The sequence below is a fragment of the Cyanistes caeruleus genome, unplaced genomic scaffold (genome assembly GCF_971803275.1).
Source record: "Cyanistes caeruleus unplaced genomic scaffold, bCyaCae1.hap1.1 HAP1_SCAFFOLD_120, whole genome shotgun sequence".
Taxonomy (NCBI): domain Eukaryota; kingdom Metazoa; phylum Chordata; class Aves; order Passeriformes; family Paridae; genus Cyanistes; species Cyanistes caeruleus.
In genome coordinates, this window is record NW_028255919.1 from 323,237 (window position 1) to 350,585 (window position 27,349).

At 42.0% G+C, this 27,349-nt stretch overlaps 2 protein-coding genes across 2 annotated transcripts in view; one reads left to right on the forward strand and one right to left on the reverse strand.

The window, feature by feature from the left end:
- Positions 1 to 27,349, reverse strand: part of LOC147646125 (uncharacterized) — a 325,143-nt gene that overhangs the window by 293,030 nt on the left and 4,764 nt on the right. Inside the window, exons 6-14 of the mRNA XM_086873899.1 lie at positions 26,897 to 27,068; positions 25,360 to 25,423; positions 24,615 to 24,663; positions 24,124 to 24,236; positions 23,414 to 23,531; positions 22,892 to 22,991; positions 22,231 to 22,427; positions 20,744 to 20,881; positions 19,485 to 19,627 (exon numbers count right to left, since the gene is read on the reverse strand). Of these exons, the coding sequence (XP_086730025.1) occupies positions 19,508 to 19,627; positions 20,744 to 20,881; positions 22,231 to 22,427; positions 22,892 to 22,991; positions 23,414 to 23,531; positions 24,124 to 24,236; positions 24,615 to 24,663; positions 25,360 to 25,423; positions 26,897 to 27,068 (1,071 nt within the window). The 3' untranslated portion in view covers positions 19,485 to 19,507. The remainder of the gene's footprint in view (positions 1 to 19,484; positions 19,628 to 20,743; positions 20,882 to 22,230; positions 22,428 to 22,891; positions 22,992 to 23,413; positions 23,532 to 24,123; positions 24,237 to 24,614; positions 24,664 to 25,359; positions 25,424 to 26,896; positions 27,069 to 27,349) is intronic.
- LOC147646128 (uncharacterized) overlaps positions 1 to 27,349 on the forward strand; it is a 251,303-nt gene that overhangs the window by 181,629 nt on the left and 42,325 nt on the right. The window lies entirely within an intron of this gene.

Genomic DNA, 27,349 nt, shown 5'->3' on the forward strand with positions numbered 1-27,349 from the left:
CTAAATCGTCTCTCTACACGAACAAATTCAAGAAACATCCCACAAAATCTCCACAAATTTCCACACAATCTAAGAAAAATTCCACAAAATTCTTCAACTCTTTTCAATACCCCACAAAATACCACAAAAATTCCACAAAATTCTTAAACTTGTCACCAAATTCCAGAAACATCCCACAAAATCTCCTCCAATTTCCACACAATTCCAGAAATATTCTTCAAAATTCTTCAAGTCTCATCAATATCCCACAACATTCCAGAAAAATCCCACAACATTCAGAAAAAATCCCACAAAATTGCAGCCAAATCCCACAAAATTGCAGAAATGTCACAAAAAAATCCTTACATCTTCTCAAAACCATATCAAATATTTGAAATATCCCACAAAATCTTTACCAAGTTCCACAGAATCTTAGATAATTGACTCAAAATTCTTCAAGTCTCCTCAATATCCCTCAAAATTCCACAAAACCCCCACGTAATTCCAGAAACAGCCCACAAAATTTAAGGAACAACCCCACAAAATGGCAGAAAACTCCAACCAAATTCCCTAAAACTTCTCAAAACCCTACCAAATTCCAGAAACATCCCACAAAATCTCCACAAATTTCCACACAATCTGAGAAGATCCCACAAAATTCTTCAAGTCTCCTCAGAATCTTACAAAATTCCACAAAAATTCCACTAAATTCTTAAAAATGTCACCAAATTCCTGAAACATCCCACAAAATCTCCTCAATATCCCACAAAATTAAAGGAAAACCCCATAAAATGGCAGAAAACTCCCACCAAATTCCCTACACCTTCTCAAAACCCTACCAGATTCCAGAAACATCCCACAAAATCTCCACAAATTTCCACACAATCTAAGAAAAATCCACAAAATTCTTCAAGTCTCCTCAGAATCCCACAAAATTCCACAAAAATTCCACAAAATTCTTAAAAATGTCACCAAATTCCAGAAACATCCCAAAAAATCACCTCCAATTTCCACACAATTCCAGAAATATCCTTCAAAATTCTTCAAGTCTCATCAATATCCCTCAAAATTCCACAAAACCCCCATGTAATTCCAGAAATATCCCACAAAATTTAAGGAACAATCCAACAAAAGGGCAATAAACTTCCACAAAATTCCCTAAATCGTCTCTATACACGAACAAATTCAAGGAACAATCCCACAAAATCTCCACAAATTTCCACACAATCTAAGAAAATTCCACAAAATTCTTCAAGTCTCCTCAGAATCCCACAAAATTCCAAAAAAATTCCACAAAATTCTTAAAAATGTCACCAAATTCCAGAAACATCCCAAAAAATCACCTCCAATTCCCACAAAATTCCACAAATATCCTTCAAAATTCTTCAAGTCTCATCAATATCCCTCAAAATTCCACAAAACCCCCATGTAATTCCAGAAATATCCCACAAAATTTAAGGAACAATCCAACAAAATGGCAATAAACTTCCACAAAATTCCCTAAATCGTCTCTATACACGAACAAATTCAAGGAACAATCCCACAAAATCTCCACAAATTTCCACACAATCTAAGAAAAATCCAAAAAAATTCTTCAAGTCTCCTCATAATTCCACAAAATTCCACAAAAATTCCACAAAATTCTTAAAAATGTCACCAAATTCCAGAAACATCCCACAAAATCTCCTCCAATTTCCACAAAATTCCAGAAATATCCTTCAAAATTCTTCAAGTCTCATCAATATCCCACAACATTCCAGAAAAATCCCACAACATTCAGAAAAAATCCCACAAAATTGCAGCCAAATCCCACAAAATTGCAGAAAAGTCACAAAAAATTCCTTAAATCTTCTCAAAACCATATCAAATATTTGAAATATCCCACAAAATCTTTACCAAGTTCCAAACAATCTAAGATAATTGACTCAAAATTCTTCTTGTCTCCTCAATATCTCTCAAAATTCCACAAAACCCACACGTAATTCCAGAAACAGCCCACAAAATTTAAGGAACAATCCCACAAAATGGCAGAAAACTCCCACCAAATTCCCTAAAACTTCTCAAAACTCTACCAAATTCCTGAAACATCCCACAAAATCTCCACAAATTTCCACACAATCTGAGAAGATGCCACAAAATTCTTCAAGTCTCCTCAGAATCTTACAAAATTCCACAAAAATTCCACTAAATTCTTAAAAATGTCACCAAATTCCTGAAACATCCCACAAAATCTCCTCAATATCCCACAAAATTAAAGGAAAACCCCATAAAATGGCAGAAAACTCCCACCAAATTCCCTAAATAGTCTCTAAACTCGACCAAATTCCAGAAACATCCCACAAAATCTCCACAAATTTCCATACAATCTAAGAAAATTCCACAAAATTCTTCAAGTCTCCTCAGAATCCCACAAAATTCCACAAAAATTCCACAAAATTCTTAAACTTGTCACCAAATTCCAGAAACATCCCAAAAAATCACCTCCAATTCCCACAAAATTCCACAAATATCCTTCAGTATTCTTCAAGTCTCATCAATATCCCTCAAAATTTCACAAAACCCCCATGTAATTCCAGAAATATCCCACAAATTTTAAGGAACAATCCAACAAAATGGCAATAAACTTCCACAAAATTCCCTAAATCGTCTCTCTACACGAACAAATTCAAGAAACATCCCACAAAATCTCCACAAATTTCCACACAATCTAAGAAAAATCCCACAAAATTCTTCAACTCTCCTCAATACCCCACAAAATACCACAAAAATTCCACAAAATTCTTAAACTTGTCACCAAATTCCAGAAACATCCCACAAAACCTCCTCCAATTTCCACACAATTCCAGAAATATCCTTCAAAATTCTTCAAGTCTCATCAATATCCCACAAAATTCCAGAAAAATCCCACAACATTCAGAAAAAATCCCACAAAATTGCAGCCAAATCCCACAAAATTGCAGAAAAGTCACAAAAAAATCCTTACATCTTCTCAAAACCATATCAAATATTTGAAATATCCCACAAAATCTCTACCAAGTTCCACAGAATCTAATATAATTGACTCAAAATTCTTCTTGTCTCCTCAATATCCCTCAAAATTCCACAAAACCCCCACGTAATTCCAGAAATATCCCACAAAATTTAAGGAACAATCCCACAAAATGGCAGAAAACTCCCACCAAATTCCCTACACCTTCTCAAAACCCTACCAGATTCCTGAAACATCCCACAAAATCTCCACAAATTTCCACACAATCTAAGAAAATTCCACAAAATTCTTCAAGTCTCCTCAGAATCCCACAAAATTCCAAACAAATTCCACAAAGTTCTTAAAAATGTCACCAAATTCCAGAAACATCCCAAAAAATCACCTCCAATTCCCACAAAATTCCACAAATATCCTTCAAAATTCTTCAAGTCTCATCAATATCCCTCAAAATTCCACAAAACCCCCATGTAATTCCAGAAATATCCCACAAAATTTAAGGAACAATCCAACAAAATGGCAATAAACTTCCACAAAATTCCCTAAATCGTCTCTATACACGAACAAATTCAAGGAACAATCCCACAAAATCTCCACAAATTTCCACACAATCTAAGAAAAATCCAAAAAAATTCTTCAAGTCTCCTCATAATTCCACAAAATTCCACAAAAATTCCACAAAATTCTTAAAAATGTCACCAAATTCCAGAAACATCCCACAAAATCTCCTCCAATTTCCACAAAATTCCAGAAATATCCTTCAAAATTCTTCAAGTCTCATCAATATCCCACAACATTCCAGAAAAATCCCACAACATTCAGAAAAAATCCCACAAAATTGCAGCCAAATCCCACAAAATTGCAGAAAAGTCACAAAAAATTCCTTAAATCTTCTCAAAACCATATCAAATATTTGAAATATCCCACAAAATCTTTACCAAGTTCCAAACAATCTAAGATAATTGACTCAAAATTCTTCTTGTCTCCTCAATATCTCTCAAAATTCCACAAAACCCACACGTAATTCCAGAAACAGCCCACAAAATTTAAGGAACAATCCCACAAAATGGCAGAAAACTCCCACCAAATTCCCTAAAACTTCTCAAAACTCTACCAAATTCCTGAAACATCCCACAAAATCTCCACAAATTTCCACACAATCTGAGAAGATGCCACAAAATTCTTCAAGTCTCCTCAGAATCTTACAAAATTCCACAAAAATTCCACTAAATTCTTAAAAATGTCACCAAATTCCTGAAACATCCCACAAAATCTCCTCAATATCCCACAAAATTAAAGGAAAACCCCATAAAATGGCAGAAAACTCCCACCAAATTCCCTAAATAGTCTCTAAACTCGACCAAATTCCAGAAACATCCCACAAAATCTCCACAAATTTCCATACAATCTAAGAAAATTCCACAAAATTCTTCAAGTCTCCTCAGAATCCCACAAAATTCCACAAAAATTCCACAAAATTCTTAAACTTGTCACCAAATTCCAGAAACATCCCAAAAAATCACCTCCAATTCCCACAAAATTCCACAAATATCCTTCAGTATTCTTCAAGTCTCATCAATATCCCTCAAAATTTCACAAAACCCCCATGTAATTCCAGAAATATCCCACAAATTTTAAGGAACAATCCAACAAAATGGCAATAAACTTCCACAAAATTCCCTAAATCGTCTCTCTACACGAACAAATTCAAGAAACATCCCACAAAATCTCCACAAATTTCCACACAATCTAAGAAAAATCCCACAAAATTCTTCAACTCTCCTCAATACCCCACAAAATACCACAAAAATTCCACAAAATTCTTAAACTTGTCACCAAATTCCAGAAACATCCCACAAAACCTCCTCCAATTTCCACACAATTCCAGAAATATCCTTCAAAATTCTTCAAGTCTCATCAATATCCCACAAAATTCCAGAAAAATCCCACAACATTCAGAAAAAATCCCACAAAATTGCAGCCAAATCCCACAAAATTGCAGAAAAGTCACAAAAAAATCCTTACATCTTCTCAAAACCATATCAAATATTTGAAATATCCCACAAAATCTCTACCAAGTTCCACAGAATCTAATATAATTGACTCAAAATTCTTCTTGTCTCCTCAATATCCCTCAAAATTCCACAAAACCCCCACGTAATTCCAGAAATATCCCACAAAATTTAAGGAACAATCCCACAAAATGGCAGAAAACTCCCACCAAATTCCCTACACCTTCTCAAAACCCTACCAGATTCCTGAAACATCCCACAAAATCTCCACAAATTTCCACACAATCTAAGAAAATTCCACAAAATTCTTCAAGTCTCCTCAGAATCCCACAAAATTCCACAAAAATTCCACAAAATTCTTAAAAATGTCACCAAATTCCAGAAACATCCCAAAAAATCACCTCCAATTTCCACACAATTCCAGAAATATCCTTCAAAATTCTTCAAGTCTCATCAATATCCCTCAAAATTCCACAAAACCCCCATGTAATTCCAGAAATATCCCACAAAATTTAAGGAACAATCCAACAAAAGGGCAATAAACTTCCACAAAATTCCCTAAATCGTCTCTATACACGAACAAATTCAAGGAACAATCCCACAAAATCTCCACAAATTTCCACACAATCTAAGAAAATTCCACAAAATTCTTCAAGTCTCCTCAGAATCCCACAAAATTCCAAAAAAATTCCACAAAGTTCTTAAAAATGTCACCAAATTCCAGAAACATCCCAAAAAATCACCTCCAATTCCCACAAAATTCCAGAAATATCCTTCAAAATTCTTCAAGTCTCATTAATATCCCTCAAAATTCCACAAAATCCCCATGTAATTCCAGAAATATCCCACAAAATTTAAGGAACAATCCAACAAAATGGCAATAAACTTCCACAAAATTCCCTAAATCGTCTCTCTACACGAACAAATTCAAGGAACAATCCCACAAAATCTCCACAAATTTCCACACAATCTAAGAAAAATCAAAAAAAATTCTTCAAGTCTTCTCATAATTCCACAAAATTCTTAAAAATGTCACCAAATTCCAGAAACATCCCACAAAATCTCCTCCAATTTCCACAAAATTCCAGAAATATCCTTCAAAATTCTTCAAGTCTCATCAATATCCCACAACATTCCAGAAAAATCCCACAACATTCAGAAAAAATCCCACAAAATTGCAGCCAAATCCCACAAAATTGCAGAAAAGTCACAAAAAATTCCTTAAATCTTCTCAAAACCATATCAAATATTTGAAATATCCCACAAAATCTTTACCAAGTTCCACAGAATCTAAGATAATTGACTCAAAATTCTTCTTGTCTCCTCAATATCCCTCAAAATTCCACAAAACCCACACGTAATTCCAGAAACAGCCCACAAAATATAAGGAACAATCCTAAAAAATGGCAGAAAACTCCCACCAAATTCCCTAAAACTTCTCAAAACTCTACCAAATTCCTGAAACATCCCACAAAATCTCCACAAATTTCCACACAATCTGAGAAGATGCCACAAAATTCTTCAAGTCTCCTCAGAATCTTACAAAATTCCACAAAAATTCCACTAAATTCTTAAAAATGTCACCAAATTCCTGAAACATCCCACAAAATCTCCTCAATATCCCACAAAATTAAAGGAAAACCCCATAAAATGGCAGAAAACTCCCACCAAATTCCCTAAATAGTCTCTAAACTCGACCAAATTCCAGAAACATCCCACAAAATCTCCACAAATTTCCACACAATCTAAGAAAAATCCCACAAAATTCTTCAAGTCTCCTCAGAATCCCACAAAATTCCACAAAAATTCCACAAAATTCTTAAACTTGTCACCAAATTCCAGAAACATCCCACAAAATCACCTCCAATTCCCACAAAATTCCACAAATATCCTTCAAAATTCTTCAAGTCTCATCAATATCTTTCAAAATTCCACAAAACCCCCATGTAATTCCAGAAATATCCCACAAATTTTAAGGAACAATCCAACAAAATGGCAATAAACTTCCACAAAATTCCCTAAATCGTCTCTCTACACGAACAAATTCAAGAAACATCCCACAAAATCTCCACAAATTTCCACACAATCTAAGAAAAATCCCACAAAATTCTTCAACTCTTTTCAATACCCCACAAAATACCACAAAAATTCCACAAAATTCTTAAACTTGTCACCAAATTCCAGAAACATCCCACAAAATCTCCTCCAATTTCCACACAATTCCAGAAATATTCTTCAAAATTCTTCAAGTCTCATCAATATCCCACAACATTCCAGAAAAATCCCACAACATTCAGAAAAAATCCCACAAAATTGCAGCCAAATCCCACAAAATTGCAGATATGTCACAAAAAAATCCTTACATCTTCTCAAAACCATATCAAATATTTGAAATATCCCACAAAATCTTTACCAAGTTCCACAGAATCTTAGATAATTGACTCAAAATTCTTCAAGTCTCCTCAATATCCCTCAAAATTCCACAAAACCCCCACGTAATTCCAGAAACAGCCCACAAAATTTAAGGAACAACCCCACAAAATGGCAGAAAACTCCAACCAAATTCCCTAAAACTTCTCAAAACCCTACCAAATTCCAGAAACATCCCACAAAATCTCCACAAATTTCCACACAATCTAAGAAAAATCCCACAAAATTCTTCAAGTATCCTCAAAATTCCAAAAATTTCCACAAAAATTCCACAAAATTCTTAAACTTGTCACCAAATTCCAGAAACATCCCATAAAATCTCCTCCAATTTCCACACAATTCCAGAAATATCCTTCAACATTTTTCAGTTCTTATCAATATCCCACAACATTCCAGAAAAATTCCATAAAATGGCAGAAAACTCCCACAAAATTCCCTAAAACCTCTCAAAACCTGACCAAATTCCACAAAAATTCCACAAAATTCTTAAAAATGTCACCAAATTCCTGAAACATCCCACAAAATCACCACAAAGTTGCACAAAATTCCAAAAAAATACACAAGATTCCAGAAAATTTCCACAAAATTCCCTAAATCTCCTCAATATCCCACAAAATTTTACAGAAAATCCCACAAAATTCCAGTAAAATCTGATGAAATTGTTATCTTTCAAGAACACAGACAATCACGGAATGATTATATGAAGGTGCTTTATTGTAGAGATTTGGGATTTATGGGTACACATACCCAAATCTGACCCGACTTGGTTTTGAGTTGAACATGTTTTCGTACTCTATCGTTATATAACTTACATATTAATTGTTAAACTTACATTGTTCTATTGTATACATTGATGTTACCCAAGCATGGATTTCTCATGATCCCCCCCAGCCCCCTAACATTGTTCCTCATGTTCTTTAAACAATAATTATATCTAATTACATCTAACAATTGTATCATTTATCATCTACTGACTACACAGGTGCAGTTTCACCTGATCTTTAGCAAGCACAAGGCCTAACATTTTCCATGGCCTACTTTTCCCAGGCTTGCCAAACCTAACTTTCTTTCTAAGTCCCCGAATTTTCTATGATTTCAAAGCCTTTTACTATCATTCCCCCCTTTGAAAGCATTTTCACTTCACTAGAAGTGCAAATGTTTTCACTTGATACAGTCTTTTGTTTCTGAGTTTATACTTGATGTTCTTCGAATCCTTGATTGATATAAGCGTTGTCCTGGATGTTGTCACGAACTGGAGAACCAGAAGATGGTGGGTGAGGATCTCACATCAGTGCCTTTATTATTTTCTGGTTCCAGGACGTTTTCTTCTGTATTTCTCCCTTGAAGATGCTGTCAACTAACCAAATTGCTAAGAATACAGTTAGTAAGATGATCACACTCTCAATGATAGATTTAATCCATGAACTCACATTCCACCCTAACCCTTTGAAGATTTTGACTAACCAACTTGTAGCCAAATCCTTTTGCTCTTCCTGTGCTCCGTGCTCTATTTGTTGCAATTGATTGATGTCATATTCTACATGTGCAGTTACATTTGCGGTGTGGATGCAGCAATGATCAATCCGTCCCTTTAAAAAACTCACACACTCCATGCTCTTTCAGGAGTAGTAAATTGTAATTGTACGTTTAGTTCTTTAAATCTTTCTCAGGTCACTCTTGCTAATTTATCTACCCGACCTGTAAGTTTGTACAACATTTCTCTCTTCTGATAGTTTGCTATAGGACCAATCAAAGACTCTAGGGTCCACCCAAATTTCACTCTACTAGAGTCTTCTTGCCAAGTGTCATCCTGATTCTGTTCCTATCCTAATCTTCCCTAGCTATGCCTGTGTCTAGTCACTGAGTTGTTTTTTAAGCAGATTTCACATTTTGACATTACTGATTTTGCCATTGTTAGCATCCGTACCGAGATTAATTTTTGTTTCATCAATTTCACCAATGCCTCTGCACCCCAATGACATTTGTTATGTTTCATTTGTAGAACTTTATTGGAGGACCACCAGCAACCCACCGCTCTTCACAGAAGTAAACGTGAACGGCGCTTATTTCTATCTTTAGCACACCTTTTATAGGGTTCTACAGGGTCTGGGAGCAGAGCAAGTTACTATTGGCTAACATACACAGGTTTACATTTTTTCTCCTGTACACAAGGATTTTGTTTTGCTTTACTCTCTCTTCTGCAGGAGGGTTTCAAGGACTTTAGCCTTTAATATCACGACTTATTTCAAAGACTGGTTTGTGCAGACAGGCCTTTACTAATATATAAAATATAGCAACCATTCCCCCTTTCACTTTTTGCACAAACCAGGCTTTGGATGTGACTCATTCTATAGTTTCATGAAGACAAGATAACACACAACTTAGACTTTCATCCCCATTAACATTATAAGTAAAGTCCGTCCCCCCTCCAGCACAAGAGACCTCAACCATCCAGTGATGCCCCAGCTGGAGAACCAACTTCCAGTGGGGTCACTATCTTCTTTCAGGGCATGTAACCCATCCTGTAGCTGCTGCAGTTGCCCATGGATGGAAACTGAATGATTAGTAAGATTCAAGCAGCACATGCCTTCAAACTCCCCACAACCATGTCCTTGTGCTAAGAGCAAAAAGTCAATTGCAGCTCGATTTTATAATACTGCATGACGTACACTACTCACATCAGCTGAAAGTTCACTTAACATTGTGGATATTAAATTCAATTTTTTATTAGTCTAACAAGCGAGCCTTTTTAGAGTTGCTAAGCTTTAATTCATTCAGGCTTCACTTTGACTGATGTTTTTTATTTTATCAGCTACATTCTACAATTGATGTAAGCTTGGATGGAAACAAAGTAAGTTTCCCAAAATAACAGGGTTTTCTATGTGGATTAGCAGGAATCTAATTCCATGCTCTATCTCCACAGATTAGGAATATGGAACTAGGTAATCACTTTGGTAATTGTTCTGTGAGATTGCATCACTAATAAAGGCTTTACTCTGTGTAGTAACGAGATCAGCTATAGGGTTGTCTGCAGCCCAGTGCTGCATTACTTTGTTAGAATGGCTTCTGTTGGGGGTTCAAACATTATCCATCCACCTGAGGTATGGGTGGAACCTAACAAATCTAATTCTTCTGGGGGGCCCTATGGTAACATTAAGAACTTTGATAATTTTTGCTTGCCTGCAGGCTTCAAGTTGTCTTAATGTGAAGCCAACAGTGCAATTGCACTCTTGCAACATTGCAAATTGATTCAGTCGAGTCTCATTACTAATTAAACCTTTAAATGCTGGAGGATCCCATTCAGGGACTCCTATGGGACAGGTGTGAAAAGGATCTCCAGGTGTGGCTAGGCTCAGACACATTGACCTTTGGCCAGTTCAGTGTGCCAGAGTGACCCATATGTTCTGTCACTTTTGGATGTTAGTTAGCAGACAGTTGGTCGGGACTATACACAACACAATTACCATAAGCACTTTGTTCCATGTAAATGACACCATACTTGCAAACACACAGCTAAACTTTAACGTTAAATGAACTTTCAAAAATGCTTACACTAGCTTTTGAAGGGGGAAATGCTTATACTTTATACTAATATAACAATTACTATACAGGCTAAACTCCTTATCTTAAACTATTATCTAACTACTTTTAACACAGGTGCTCTGGTATATATGTAGTCTAAGTGTGGAAGCAATTTGCTGAAAGGGTAAACACACAACTACAGTTTGCTTTATATACAGTTAGATGGAGTCTCTACACTTTTCTTAGATCTTCTACAGAATTTCTCTAACACGATTCAGTCTTGGAACGTTCACTGCTCCCGTCATGTCAGCTGGCAGCTGATCGGTGACTGAGGGCTTTGATGTTCAGGTTGTTCTTCACATCCTTCTAAATCTTAAAACAAAGGATAACTGAAAAATTGGTAGAGACACAACATCATAATAACAACATAAAATTTCTGTTGGCAACTGTCTGTGTAGTGTTCAGACACAACTGTGTCCTGACAGCTCCACTTCTGATCCATGTCTGGAGTACCAAGGCTGTGTGGTGACTTCTCTGTTCACTGGATCTCGTGTGTTCAGAGGCAGACAGTCTGGTCAGATGGACAGGTGACCTTTTTGAACCTGCCAACAAAACACAGACACTTCTTCCTTTGAAGTTAATGAATTACACTAATCAAATGCTTTTAGGGCATCAATTTCGCCCATTTTTTTTTTTTTTAAATAAAAACGAGATGTACTTCTGTTATACACATCAATATTAACACAAAACCATATACACAATGAATAAGAACCTATAACAGTTAAAAATCAATCAAATTATAAACATTATTAATAACATATATAATATAAAACTACTATTAATTACTAAAACACTGCACCAGCATCCCATAGTTTGCAAACAAATAGAAACAAAAAATCATCAGTGAAGGATTGGACAACCACCTCCAGAAATGATTCTCCAAGCCCACTTCAAAATTGATCCAGCTGTCATATTAATAGGGTCAAATTGCTGAGTCAAAAAGTGACTCAAATACTGATTTGGGACAGAAAACATCTGGATCTGCTGGCAAACAGATTTGTCCAGGTAAAGTCAAGGCTTGGCCAGGGCCTGGCTTTAAACTGGAAAGATGCCTCTTAACTCATTTCTAAAACAAGGTTCTCAATAGCAGCAGCTAGGAGATGCTCACAGCACAGCAAACTGTTAAAATGCATTTGTACAAATCAAATGATCAGAAGCTTTAGGTACCAGACCAATTAAACCATGCAGCAGTTGGTTTAATCTGAAGCCTCTCCCATGGCAGCTGATCCTCAGCAATGGTAAATCTTCTTAAAATTCTGGAAACACTGAAAAATAAGAAAGCTATAACAAACAAAAACTGCAGAGATTGCAACAACCAATAGAACTCCTGATGAAGTCAAGGGTGTCACAGACTGCATTCCCTTCTATCCACAAGCAGGTGTTCATCAGCGTTCTGTCACAGCTGTTTCAGTTGTGGCTATCTTCATCTCTCTAGGAAAATAACTATACTTTGCAGTTTAGACAAGTGTCTCCAATAAAACATAAATAATTTAAATTAAACAATATTTAAACCTAACAATAATTATTTATGACAAAAGGAAGTAACAAACTTAACCTTAAAGGAATATCTAAGTTATAAAACTTAACTTAAAAACATTCAAGCCTAAATATAATAAAACTTGACTTTTCTTAATTCTATTAACACTTAATCTATATTAAATAAAAACATACCTTAATCTTACTCTGTTACTACAAAAAGGCAACTAAAAGTTTGATATATACCTTTTAAACACAATATAACAGTAACATGGATTCACTATAAAGATTATAAAAATGTAACAAGTACATCACAATTCTATGTCATCTAGCTTTGAGAATAACTCACAATAACTGCAAATAGTACTAAAAATACACATTCATAACAGGAATTTGCCTAGTATATGTTCAAATTGGTTAGGATTTTAAAGTGCAGTATTTCTAGAGAAAAACCACAACAACACAGGATTTGGCCAAGTTGCCATTCAGCTTCTGTAGCACTTTTCAGAAACATAAAGACCAATTCTTAAACTAAAATCTAAAATCCAAATTGGTATATATGCAGTTATATGTGTTTTATATAACAAAAGGACTCACATTGAAATTACCTTATTAGAATTGTGGAAAAAACAAGCAAATGGGTAATATATACTTTAACTTAACTTTGTCTTGTACAGTAAAGTTCTCTTTACTAATTAATTTTTTTAAACCATAAATATCTTTTGTAGATAACATCAATTGGAAGGTTTTCTTAGTAGCTGTAAATTATACCATATTTTAACCTTAGGTTTTAAGGCTAATTATTGCAAGGTAACTTCTGTTAATATTCACCTTAAACACCTTTTTTTTGAAAAGGGGCCTTTTTAAACTTTCAAAGAATCACAATAATTTCTCCAGGAAAACTCCAAAAAACTGCAACTGCATAAATTCATTATTACTTAAAACACAAAATTAACTCTAAAAGGGTATATAAAAACATTTAAAAAACCCATGAACCATGACTTTTTAACAAACTGGGTACTATCCCAGTGCTTTTTCTTAGAGGGCGGGTGGGTGGACTGCCCGCCCTGCTGCTGCTCTCTGCTGCTGTTATCTTTCTTCACATTCTCCACATACTCTCGCAGAAAAAAACCCCAAAAACCTCACAAAGTTAAGTTTAACACATACAGTTGTTTCTCTCAATCTCTCTTGTTCACTGATAGAGGAAAAAAGGGGCACAATTTTTACAAAAGCAGGCAATGCAAAGACACAAAAGTCTCTTAGGACCAGGTGGCAACAACGGTGACCATTGCAGCTTATCAACTTCTAATTACAGTGATGAAGTTTGAATTAGATACCATATAGTTTGTGATTTTTTGGCTATTTTGTCTCTTTTTGAAGCTGTCTGAGCCACCTGTTTCTGCTTAGCTGTTTCTGTAATTCTTCAGAGTGGCCTTGGAACTTTTTCTGCACTGCTTCTGTCCCAGGGGTGCCCCCGCTCTCTGCGCACACCTCAGTGCTCCCCCATGTCCCCCTGGTTCGGGTGGAAACCAATCTAAATTTGGATTCTTTTCCTCCAGGGTAGCAAAGTTGGAACTTAAATAAGATTGTAGTGTTAAGAGTGACTCCAAAAGTGAAGCAAATAGTTCAGGATATATCACATCCTGCCGTAACTGAACAGATTCTGTTGTTTCAGTGTTTGCTGTGGAATTTCTTTCTCATTATTTCCTTCCCTCTGACTCTCCCTCCCTCTTTCCATGGGCAGCATAGATAGGAGTGTTTGCCCAGCAGTGGGAGGTAAAGGAATGAGCATACCCATAAGCAAGAAGTCCAGGGAGCTCCTTGCACAAATCAAAACCCTTAAGCTGTGGCTTTTCTAAAAAGCAGGTGAGTAAATCATGTGCTGCTTGCCTTTCCATCTTACCGTCAGCGCTGTCGCAGCCCTACAAGGTTTGGCAGCACGTTACGGCCAGGACTCTCCTCTGAGGTCGCCTGGGGCGCGGCACCGTTGCTTTTCGCCGTCCTTGCTGCGGAGGACCCGTCCCCTGTCGCCGACTCCCGTGGCCTTCGCTTTTTAATGTCCCAAAGGTCCCAAAGGTCCCAAGGGTCCCATTTGTTCGGGCGCCATTTGATGAGTTCGGCGGGAGACAAGCAGCACTCAATATGAATGATCAGCAAGTCTCATTTATTGGCAACTCCAAACTCCCTATATAACATCAATAATTAGGCTCACACATAGTGCAAAAGCAAGCTCATTATTGGGTATTTCGTTTAAGGACAACTCCACCTAGTTCCACATTCTTGTGGTCGTTCATCTGTGCTGAATCCACATTCTTCTGATCACAGTGTCCTGTTCTCAGTTCACAGTTATCACTAAGGTCTTTCTGACATTGCAACATCTCATACCAACTACACTCTACTGTTGTTTAATTCTTTCTCAGCTAATTGCTGCATGGGAACACGACCTTTGTTAGCTAGCCACTCTTCCACACTGTTGAGCTTCGGGAGCCTCCCGGGAAGCACCAGCCCTCCCCAGCCCACCCTTGGGAGCACTTTTTCTTTTCTCTCTCCTGACAATTTTATCCCCAAAACTGCCGTGGGAACGTTGTATCCAAGCACATCCTCCAGCGCTGCACTTTCCTCCTGTGAATTCCCTGTGCAGGGAATGTGTCTGTGCTTTTCCCTGCTCTGTTCACTGACAAACAACCCTGAGGCCGTGGGACTGTCAGAGCTCCTTCATGCAATGAAATCAGGTTGTGTGTTCTCATGGCATGTTCTGGAGGAGCTTTTCTTGGTGTGTCTTGTGCTGCTGGAAATGACACAAGAGCCAGGAGGGAACAGAAGCTGCTGCTGCCCGTTGGCTCAGGGCCAGGGAACCAAGTTGTGCTCCCGGGCAGTTGGGCCCTGCTGGAAGCAGAGCCGCGTTTCCCTTGAGCAGCTCAAGCTTGTGACAGCTCCAAACAGGAAACCTCAGCAGAAAACTCTTCCTCCAAACTCAGCTGCTTTCCCCCCTGCAGCTGTTTGGGAAAGAGCCTCAAAGCACAGACTCTGCTGGGAGCCATTGGTGCATTTCCTCCCTCCCGGCAGCAGCAGCTCCTGAGCCCTTCACGGGCTCCTGGCCCTTCGCAAACCCTTCAGCTCCCTTTCAACTCTCAGCACTCACTAACATGTGTATTTCTTTCATATTTAAACTGCATTTAAACTTCTCCTTTTCTCTCCTCTCTATCTTTTTAATCTCCTCTTTATCTCCTTTAATCCCGTCAGCACCAGTAGGATGGGGATGGAGTCTTGGGGTGGGTGTGGGATGAACTGAGGATCCAGCAGAGAAGGGCAAGGCAGAGGGGAGAGGACTCAGCCAACCCTTCTGCTGCTCTCTCCTCCCCCAGGCTCCAGCTAAAGCAAGTCAGACTGGAAAGGATCCCACAAATGCTGTGTTCTCCTCCCTCTGAGCTTGGCTGGGGATCCTCAGCTTCAGTCTGGTGCAGTGGCTGAGATTCGCTAATTTGATTTTTTGGCTAATGCACTAAATAATGTGGTGGGTTTAGCGCTGGCTGAAATCTCCAGGGCACTTACTCATTTCTCACTGTGAGATATGGATTAGGAGAAGGGCAAAATAGGCTTAAAACTTAGAAGGAATAAAGGAACTTTATTAACAGGACTACAAGAATGAGAAACTAATAAAACTTTCAGAACGCCTTTCCTCTCCTTTTTTTTTTTCCTGACACTGTAGAGATAGAACTTGGGATGTTAACACAGTATTAATTACACAATAGTTTTGTATTAGTTTTTGTAGGGAGAGAAGTTTTTTCCTGTTATGTCATGGAGGCTTTTTTACAAGGAATGGATTTTTTTGTGCTTTTTCATTTTTAGAAATAGCAGCCGCCTGGGAAGAAATTTTTCTGTCGTGACATTTTCCTGATTTTTACAGCCCTCCTAGAGGTGTGTCAATGGATTATGAATTCATGGGGTTTTATTTTAAGGATGAGTTGTTTGAAGGCAAAGGTTCTCTTCATTTGTTTTTGTGATCATCGTTGGAAACAGAAGTTTTCTTCTCTCCCTGGGGGCAAAGGGCATTTTATTGTTTTTATTTGTTTTTCTGTTCAAACTTTTATGGGATAACAGTTACTTTAACATGTGTTTGGTTTCTTTAATGGATGCTTTTGTTTAGATTTATAGTTTTAATATATTTTTATACTTTTTTCATTAATTAAAGGAGTTATTTTGTATATCATTGTTTATTTCTATGGCTTTACTATAAGAATATTTTTGTTTCAATTACCATTTTTTCATTACTTTTCTATCTAATGTTTGACTTCTTTTTTTTTACTGACTTTGATGTTTTTTTGTTGTTTTTTTTGTGTGTTATTACTCTGTCCTCTTCTGTCCCTGGAGAGATGAAGAAGGTTTGTAGGTCTCATGTCTGTATTGAAAGGGTTAATATCTTGCCCAGGCTCATAATCTTCCTAGTGTTCCAAATAAATAGGTACTGTGAGGGATACATATCACAGGTGAGCACCCACTGCACAATCTGCTTTGGATTAAATCCCATCTCCGTCTTCATCAGCTCACAGTCACTGTGACACTATTCCTGCATGGAAGAAACAGGCTGGGATGGCCCTTTCTGCTTTTGGTCCTTTTATTGGCAAATGAAATATTCTATTTGAAAACCTTCAAACCCTGGAGTTTCTTTGTATTTTCACCTGAAAATGCTGCCAGCCGAGGTTCCCAAGTGTGTGGTACGTGTTTGTGTGCACAGAGCAAAGGTGTCAGCCTGTGTGCGTGGCCCGGGTGTCTGTCAATGTCCATTGAAGCAGACGGCTGGAAGGGGGCTCTGCCCGCCCTGCGCTGCTCCGGGGCTGGGGCTGGGCTGGCAGAGGCTGCAGAGCGCTCTGAGAGGCACAGCCTCAGCCCCGGCCGGCATCTTGTGCACGGTGGCACAGCCTCAGCCCCGGCCGGCATCTTGTGCACGGTGGCACAGCCTCAGCCTCGGCCGGCATCTTGTGCACGGTGGCACAGCCTCAGCCCCGGCCGGCATCTTGTGCACGGTGGCACAGCCTCAGCCCCGGCCGCCATCTTGTGCATGGTGGCAGCTCTGAGGGCTGTGCGAGGGACGCTCTTCCCCAGCGCTGTTTCACGTCCTTTCCTTTCCCAGGATGGCATTTGGAAATGTTTCTTCGGCCCTATCAATACACAACTCACTGTCTTACTCACTTTATGCCTGGAAGGTTCTAAGAAGACAGTGAAAAGCATAGCGTGATTATGATGCACAAATAATAGTCAAGAAAACAGTACTCCATAGCGTAGGGCCTACAGAGCAGGGATTCGTTTATTCAACACCAGGAGTGAGGGGGAAGCTCCACCACAAACTCACTTGTCCATTCTTTGCACAGGACAAGCTTTTAAACTTTTTTAACTTGATGGGCACATTCTACTTTCCTAAGCTTCATATTTTCTAATTCCATGATTGTGGAAGCCCATGCAGCAGGGCTCTGCATGTAGTTGTCAGCCTCCTGGTGGTTGTTTTTGATGAAGGCTCAGGAGCTAACTGAATTCAAAAGGCCTTTTTGTTACACTTCAACACTTATCTTTTCTGGGAATTCAACACAAACTTATGGTCAGTAAGTTCTGCAAGTTCTGTTGCTGTTTGAGGCCACATTGTGTCTTTCATTCAGCAATTCATGAAGAAAACATCAATTGCCTACTGAGACCCTTCTGCTCCCTCCCAAATCACTACTCAAGAACAAGCCTCAGGCACATGCCCATAGTCCCTCTCTGCCAGCAGCTCCGAGCTGCATTGCACAGTGCTTGCTGTGCCCCAGAGAGCACCAAGCAGGCTGGCCTGGTGTCCCTGAATATTTCTGCAAAACCCTCTGCATTTCACACCTTTGCTGTGGCTCAGTGCAGAGCTCCAGGATTGCAGGCGCTTGGTCCCAGAGCTGTGTGAGGCACTGGCTCATGCAGATGTGCCCTGACTTGCTGTCAGTGCCTCACGCTGGCCTCGGTTCCTCTGGCAGAAATGCCGTGCCTGAAGGACACTGCCCTGTGCTGGAGCCTGCGGAGCAGCCCGGCTCCCTCCCCCTGTGCCCAGAGTGCTGCACACACTGCTGACCATTGCCAGGAGTTCCAGGGCAGGCGGCAGAAGAGCAGCAATGGTCAGGCAGGGCAGCAGCCCTGGGCTGCTCTTTGCCTTTCTCTTCTCCTGTGCAGACTCCAGACAGCCCATGGCACCAGTGTGTGCTGTGCCCAGCACGGCGCCGCTTCCCCTCAGGAGCAGCCAGCTGCCAGCTTGGCTCTGAGAGCGGAGGATTTGCCTGGTGCCAGCAAGAGGCAGCCAGGGCCAGGCTGCTGCCTCTTGCAGCTCCAAGGGCCTCCTTCCAGCCTGCCTCTGCTGAAGCTCAGGCTTCTCCGGGCTCTGCCAGGGCTCTGCTGGGGCTCCAGCCTGGCCAAGGCCGGGCCCGCTCTCACCTCACAGTCGCTGACAGCTCTGCACCACAGGAGACCTTGCACAGCACCCTCACTGCTCTTTCTGCTTTCTCTCTTCAGCCAGACTCTCCTCCAGCCAAAGAGATTTCTCTTAGGGATACAAATCCAAGTGGCAGGAACCCAAATACTCTCGAGTCACATCTGCACAGCCTGCATCTGCATGGGATGTTTGCGTTGCACTGCTCCTCCTTTGGTTTTTCCTGCAAATTCCATTGCTGTTTCTACCTCAAATAGAAATGTCAGAGCTGGGCAAAACTTGGCCAGTTGGCCATATTCCAAAGGCAGTGTGGTCTGGAGAGGATGAATGAAGAGGAGCCTTCCCCCCTTACAAACTGTACCAAAGAAGCCATCAATGTCACTTTCCACCTCTGATAAAAAACTGACAATTCAGAAGGAAATGTTGAGCTTTCTCACAGGGTCAGAAGGAGAGAAATGTTCCAAAGGAGTTGAGATTTTAGAAATTTTATTTAAAATCCTACTCTACAATCCTACACTACAAACCTACACTACAAACCTACACTACCATCCTACTCTATAATCCTACTCTACAACCCTACTCTATAATCCTACTCTAAGTTTTTCATGGAGAAGACAGTTTATAAATTGATTGAGGCATTCCTGCCTCCTCCTTCCACTTCTTCACGGCAACAATGAGAGGTGCCAGGCTGGACCCAGGCATGGCCGATGTTATAAATTGATGCTGCAGAAAGGAAATGAAAACAACAAGAAAGCATGATTTTCCAAGCTAAGAGCTTCAAAGGCAGGGGAATACTTTTTAAATGAAATGGGGATTGAGTCAGAGTAGGTCAGGAGCATGGGGCAAGAGTGGCACAGGTTGCCCCAAGAGCTGGTAGGTGGCCCACCCCTGGAAATATCTGAGGTGTGAGTATCCTGATCTCTTGAAAGATGTCCCTGCTCATTGCAGGACACAGACTAGATGACCTTTCCATGTCCCTGTGTGTTAGTTTGAGATGAATTGACATTTAGGGAAAGAAGTAAGAAACCCCGCACGGAAGTGATTTCTTTGAGAGAAGCTGCTGGGAGCTTCCCCTGTGTCTGAGACAGGCCAATGGCTGGCTAGTTCTGAGAACTGACAACATTTTGCACCATTTAGAAATGAGATGCGCCTCTGTGATGATGCACATTTTGAAAAGCACCAGCCCGGGCACTGGCCCTCTTTGCTTCCGGAGCCCGAAGGTAACGGAGCTCTGGTGAGGCCGGCCCTGCTCGCCCACGGCCTGTGCTCCTGGGGGAGGCCGGGCCAGAGCCCAGCGGCTCCCGGGCGGGGGATGGAGGCTGCGGGACCCCAGCCCCAGGCTGGGCCAGGCCACGGCTGCTGACATCTTGCCCACACTAAACCCTCTCCCCGGCGTGCAGCGACGGCTCCAGGCCGAGCCTCCCCTCCCAGCGGCTCCCGGGCAGAGAGAGGGGCCCAGCACAGCCTGAAATCCAACACCGTGACTGCCATGACCTGGGTGAGATTGAACCCTTTCACTGCACAGATGAGACCTTTCTTATTCTTGTGGGCCTGATAATAAAATTTGTTATTCCTTTGAAGTTTGAAGCCTGTTTTGCCCTTCTCCTAATCCAGAGCTCCCAGCAAGAAATGAGTAAGTGCCCTGGTGATTTTAGCCAGCGCTAAAACCCAGCACTCCCTGCCAGCCCAGCCCAGTCTAGGATTGCTCCCCACTGTCAGCTGAACAGCACCAAAGTTGGAAGTGAGGAGGATGGGGGCTCATCTGATGCCTTGGATTTCAGTGGAGGAGGAGCCCATCCCTGGGACACTGTTTCACCTGCAGCCCTTTTGGCATTTTACCTGCAGCAGCTCCTTGGCAGACCAGCGCTGCGCCTCGCCTTTCTGCAGGCAGCAGCTCAGGAAGTCACGCAGCAAAGGCGAGAATTGCTCGGGCTGCCGCAGCTGTGGGGTCCCTTCTGTGGCTATGTGGAATTTAGCCTGGGGAAAAAGGAAACACAAGGCTCCACCTGCTTCTTTCCCATCTGGAACTGCTCTCCCAGAGCCCATTGTTTAAGCTCCACTCTGCAGTGGCAGTTTTTGCCCTGGCAGAGAGGCAGAGATGACTTTCCTGTAGCATTTGGATGACAACTTTCCTGTATCATGAAAAAACCCAAGCCCCAAAGCCACAGCTTTGCTAACATCCAGCAGATCTTGCCTTGGCAGCTGATTTCATTGCCTGATCTAGTTAGTGGCAACTACATCAGCAAATACATGTTTCCTTCTCGGAGGATTCCCAGCAGCTTGGCAGCCTTTTTGGAAGAGGGATTTTGCTATTCTAACTAACTGTACTATTCCAAGGATTCTTATGTGAAAAGAATCTCTGCAGTGCTTGTTGGTCCCTTAAGCACAGCTGCCATAAAACAAAACTCATCCAGCTTATTGTCTTGTTCTTGAAAATGATGGTAATTGGAAGAAAAGAAAGGAAATGCAGCAGGTGTTCCTCAGGGAAGGAAACAAACCTTTGGAATCTCATTTTCAACACAGACACATTAAGATGCCTCCACAAATGTATTGGGTTGAAAATGCCTGTTTGGGCACACAGGAGCCACCTGCAGCTCTGTCTCTCAGCACTCTGAAAATTTCAGGTTCCCTTATGTGGCAAAAGGAAAATATTCATGGTGAAATCAGAAGTGTCATCCCTGTGGTAACCCTGTGCTCATTGGATTCTCAAGTCAATGCATTAACGCTGTGCCCATCCCAGAAAGTGCCAGGAAACAAACAGGAGGTTTTGGCAGGCTCTCCCCGTCACCAGGCTCCAGCTTGGTGATATGGAGAAAGTGGCTTGGGTTAGGAAAGAAGGTGGTCACTGAGTGTCCCAGCAGCACTGCACAAGAAGCAGAAGAGACTCTGGCTTTACAGCCTCATCTCTGGGTTTCAGACAAGTTTCCCTGTGAGAAGAATGGGGCTGCACTTCTTCTCTCAAAAGCACTGTTTTAGAAACTTGGTTTGGTTTGAGTTTCTTTGCTTCATTTCTGGAAAGATAACAGCAGCTCTGAGATGCTTGTTTCCTATTCTTGGGGCCATCTACACAGCCAAAAGAGCTGGAACAACTTGTAAGGCAAAGCAAAATGCTGCCTGAGAATGGAGATGGTTTGGGCGAGGTAAGGCTTGAGTTCCCCCAGTGCTGCAACCAAAGCTCCAGCAGATGCTGATGTGCTGCAGGGCCATTTGTAGAAGGGGCCTTGGTGGAAGTACTTCCAGCAGATGGCCATGGGATTTTGTGCAGTGAGCAGAGAACACGGGACAGGTGAGAAAGACAGCGGGATCAGAGAGTATTTGCTCCTTACCGATCGAGCAGTGAAACTGTCATAAGGAGTTTTTTGTTCGGCCATTTCAATTGCCACAATTCCAAAAGACCACACGTCCACTTTGGGGCCATATGGTTGACGTTTCACCACTTCAGGTGCCATCCACCAAGGAGTCCCGATCACCGAGCACCGCTGATTTTGCTCAGGGGTGAGCTGAGCAGAAAGGCCAAAATCAGCTGAGGAGAAAGCAAAATACTCTTTTAATTTTAATACTCTCAATTAGGAAACCAAGCCAGAGAATTCCCCGGTAGAAGTTTGAGAATGTGCAGTTGAATTTCCTGGACAACACTCCCTGCTCTGTTTCCTTAGGGCTTTAGCCAAGGAAATATGAATTGGCTACTTCAAACATCCCCCCATTTCTTACACTTCCTCCAGCAGTGCCTTTTGTTCCCCTGAAGGTTTAGATTGCAGCTCCCTCCCTCTGGAAGGAACACACACAGACACACACAGAGCAATAGCACTCTTGGCTGCTTGTGGCTCCTTGTCATAGCTGTGTGCACCCTGCAACTGTGCCTTCAGCCCACAGCAGGGGGGACCCCTGCACTGCCAGCAGCAGCATTTTTGGGGAGCTGGCAGTCACTGAAAGCAGCCCCACACCCCCCATTCCTGGAAGGCTGAAGCTGAGCAAGAATACACTGACCCAGCTTGACAGAGCCGTCGGTTCTGAGAAGGATGTTGTTGCTCTTGACATCTCGATGGATCACATGGTTGGAGTGAAGAAAATCCAGTCCTTGCAGGCACTGAGAGAGAAAAGAGAACCGGGGGGCAAAAAGTAGTGCTGTGAGTTCATCCCACAAGAAAGGAAACAGCTGTGGAAGGTTCCCTTTGCAGGGGAATGGGGAGGAATGGCAGAACACAGCGCCATTGAGAGCAAAAGCCTGCTGCTCCCACAGTAGCAGAGCAGCACCTTTCTCAGTGGAGAACTGCAAATGCCAATGCATGAGACAGAGCTAGAATACAAGAGCAGGGGATAAGAGTACAGGAAGTGAGTCCAGTGAGTGTAGGGGCACTGGCAGACAGTTCCCTTGAGATGCTCTTGCTTGCCCATAGCCGAGGAGCAGCACAGAAACCAAGCTTGGCCCATGAAATCACTCCCATTCTGAGCCCCTGTTTCCCAGACAATGCAGCTCAAGGCCTTGGAAGCACAGATGGGATCCCTGACCTCCCGACTGACAGCTGCAATCTCTCCTTCAGACATTTGAATCTCGTCGATGAGATCTCTCAGAGTGCCTCCGTCCATGTACTCCATCACCAACCAGAGTTCCTCATGCACAAGGTAGCTGAAAAAAGGAAACAAGGCCATGCAGGTGAACATGCACGCCTAGGTTGGTTTTTTGCTTGAGTCTTGTTTCTGGGTCCCTTGGAGACAAGGGCAGAAGAAAAGGCATAGACATTGCCTCTAGGCTGTGCAGTGTTTGCAGTCTGTGCTGTCTCAAGGAGAAAGGCAGTTTAGGAAGAGCCCAGATAAAAAACCTGTCACGCATGGCATTTCTGGAAATAAGCACCTAGTCTTCCTGACATGCACAGCAATGGAAAAGAGGGGCAACAATGCAAGGGCAATCCTCTCTTGGATGGTTCATCAGCATTTAAGAAACTTGAAAAACTCAAGCCCAAAGAACTGTGGAGGCAATGAACTTAGAAGGTGTTGAATTCTTAAGATAGGGCTGATGCAGGGTTTTGAACAATTTTCAGTCTGCATTTGCCAGGGTGGATTCATGCAGACAAAATGCAGTCTCTTCCCATCCATTGGAGATAAGTAGAGAAATAATCATTAACAACTCTATTTCCTGCCACTGACCAAAGTGGGGTTTTAAGCTCTCATGCTTGTAGTATGTAAAGAAACATTCAAGGGATAGGACCGTGACCACTCACCTGGCTAAGTAATTCACGATCCTGGGACTCCTATTACTCTCCATGATCCTGATTTCATTCATGGTTAGTATCTTCCTATTCACTCCTTGCACATTTATTTTCTTTATGGCCACCTCAAATGACATTGAAAAGGAGTAATTTGAGAAAATTGATAGCATGAGACCACAACACACATGGAGCAAGTGATTTTGGAATGGCACAGCCAAGCTGTGCCCAAGTGCCTTGTGATTAGACCTCATCACTGGAGTAATTAGGGAGTGACATTGCAACAGCCCATTTCTCTGCTCCCTTGGGGGTCAGTTACAGGACATGTGGCCACTGGCGATTTGCCTTGTCCACAAAGCCTGTTCCAAGTGCAATTTGCAGGCTGGCTCCAGTCTGTGCTTCTTGTGCCTTTTCAGCACAGCTCTCCTCAAAGCTCCAGCCACAGCTGTCAGCAGTGGGGAAAGGCCTGGAGAGCAGCAGAGGCTGCAGGGGCTGTTGACATTTACCTCTCCTCCTGTTGCCATGTCAAGTGCTCTGGAAACCTCTCCAAAACCCCTAGAAACAAAACAGCAGCAAAGAAAGGAGAAGCCATTTAGATCTTGCACTGAAAGCCAGTCCAGACAGGAGAGCTCTGCTGTAAATGCCTAAAAGCTGCAGGTTGCAGGAGGGGTCTGCCAGAAGGCAGATGATGCATTTTCCCCTCAAGTGCCTGGGCACTGGGCCTGTTCCTGAAGCCTTGGGCTTTACTGCCTCAGCTCCAAAAGGCAGCTTATTCCTTCATCTCGGCTATCAGCTTCTAAACTGTGCAATTCTAATCCTGAGCACGGAGTATTTCCTTTAGCAAACTCTTGGAGAGAAATGTTCCTGAGAACTGTTATCTGACAGCTCTCATTGGGGGTAGGTTGTGCTTTCAGGCAAGCAAGATTCTTCTCCTTTCATTAGTGTGGCCAGATGATTTGGAGACATCCAAAAATGTGAAGGAAATGAATCCTGAGCTGTCCCACACTTGAGAGACAAGCAGATTTACCAGGTTCTGTTCCTTGCTGCAGGCAAGACCTTGGCAGCATGGAGATGTCTTTGACAATGCCTTCTGAGCACACTTGACAAATTCTGGCCAGTACTGAGAGATGGGGCAGACTAAGCCCGCTGTCTAAACATGTGGACAACTTGTCTGACTTCCCACTTGATGGATATTCCACCAGTGAAACACCTGGCCCATGGCTGTGTAGAAGTGACTGTGGTTGGACTCACCCGCTGCCAAGACTTTCCAGTTCAATGTATTTTGTGATGGGATTTTCCTTGTTCACCATCCTCCCTGAGGGAAACAAAATGCAAGATGCTGACTTTCAGGCAGAGATCTGAACTTGCAGGAGATGCCAAAGGCAGCCCCGCTGTCTGGGGCTCTGAACCCTCTGTGGTCAGCTGGGCAGCAAGCACAGCAGCAACAAGACAGGCAGTTGTGCAGTACAAATGGGCAGCAGAGAGACTGATTTTGTCCAGTCCTTGGAAGGAAATGAAGCACAGAGGGCACAGCAGGGCACAGCACAAGGCTGGCAAAGGCCAAGCATGAGCACTGACAAGCAATGGCAAGAAGACACAGCCAGCCTGAGCCCCTGACAAGCTGTGGCCCCCGTTCAGGACACACCAGCATTGCCTTGGAGATCAGACACAGCCAGGTGCAGATCAAGGCCCTTTTGTGTCCCAGCAGGTGAAGGTAGACACCAAATCAGCTGGGATCTTTTCTCAGCCCCACCAGGTCTTTTCTGAGAGCACAGCACTGGCAGCTGTTATGGGCAAGAAGCAGATTAAATGGGTTGTGCTGCAGAATCACAAAGGGCTTGATGTGTTTTCCCAGAGACTGATCTGAGCAGGGCTTGGGCCAATAGGTAGGATTCTAAGAGTCATGGGAATGGCTGGGAATCAGGGATGAAAAAGTGCCATGGATCTGAGGAATACACAGCACAGGGGCTGCAGGCTCGCTCCTGAGAAATGCCTGCAGTGCTGTTTTATCTGATCACACCATGTGGATGTGTCTCTTGGACACATCTTTAGAAAAATAAAACTAGGATATTAATTACAGATTGTTATACAAGTATCTGTTTCTTCATTGTGGGCCCAATGAAAACATCTCTTGCTCTCTGTTTCTGCTGTCACCTGATGTTCTTTCAAAGGAGTCCTCACTGACAAAAATACAGCATTCTCATAAAAACCTTGTAGATGTAGTAGAGGCAATAAAAACAGTCCTAAAAATGACACCAGTAAGACACATGGGGCAGAACAGCTCTTTCAGGATGGAGAAAAAAAAAACTACCAAAAAACCACCAAAACCAAAACAAAAATCTATAAAAAACACCACACAGAAAACAGAACCACAACAAAAAGACAAATCCCAAATCAGTTTCTGTGAAGTCTTTTGGTGCTGACAACAGGTGGGAAGTCGGGAGTCTAAGGAGAATTTAGGAATTAAATACTCTGTTCAGTTTGGCCACTACCACACAGAACTTGCATAGATCATTTGCTAGGCCACAGCCTCCTGCTGATCCAAGAACAATTCCTGCTTCTGCCTTTAGTGGCAAGGGAATGCCAGGCAAAGCCGAGCCAGTCCAAGCTGCCCTCAGAGGCAGCAGGAACAGCCAGAGCGCTCTCTCGCTGCCTCAGAGCACAGCAGTTCCTGTGGGGAGTCCTAAATGTCTCCGGGACACCAAAGTGAGGAGGATCATTTGCTACAGCTCTGCTGGCACGTGCACACAATACACTGTCCCTCAGACAAGAAATACACCAGACGTACTCAGTTGCTCCACGAAGTCTCCCAGGCTCTCCTGGAGCTGAGCAGCAGATGTGTCACTGCTGGAAATGGACAAACTGCCCCGGCTCCACTGCTCAGCTTGGGCAACAAAGGCTCCTTTAGATGCTGCTGCTGCTGCTGCTGCAGCAGATTGAATGGAAGAGCCTGTGTAGATCTGCGAGAAGAAAGGAGTTTGTGTCAGAAAGCTGGCTGGCAGAGATTACCCCGAGTTCCCTTTTCAAATGCAAGCCCTTAGGAAGTTGCTGTTAGCCACATGCAAAGCTCATCAACTGGATTTTTTGGATGCCCACTTCTGGAACCAAATGGTCAAAACCCAAGGTTGGTTTTAATCAAGTTGATGGCCAGTTTCATATTCCATTTTCCTGGATTTTCTGAAGGATGACTGCAACAACGACCATTCCACTTCCTCCCACGGATCCCTTTCCCCCTCCAAGG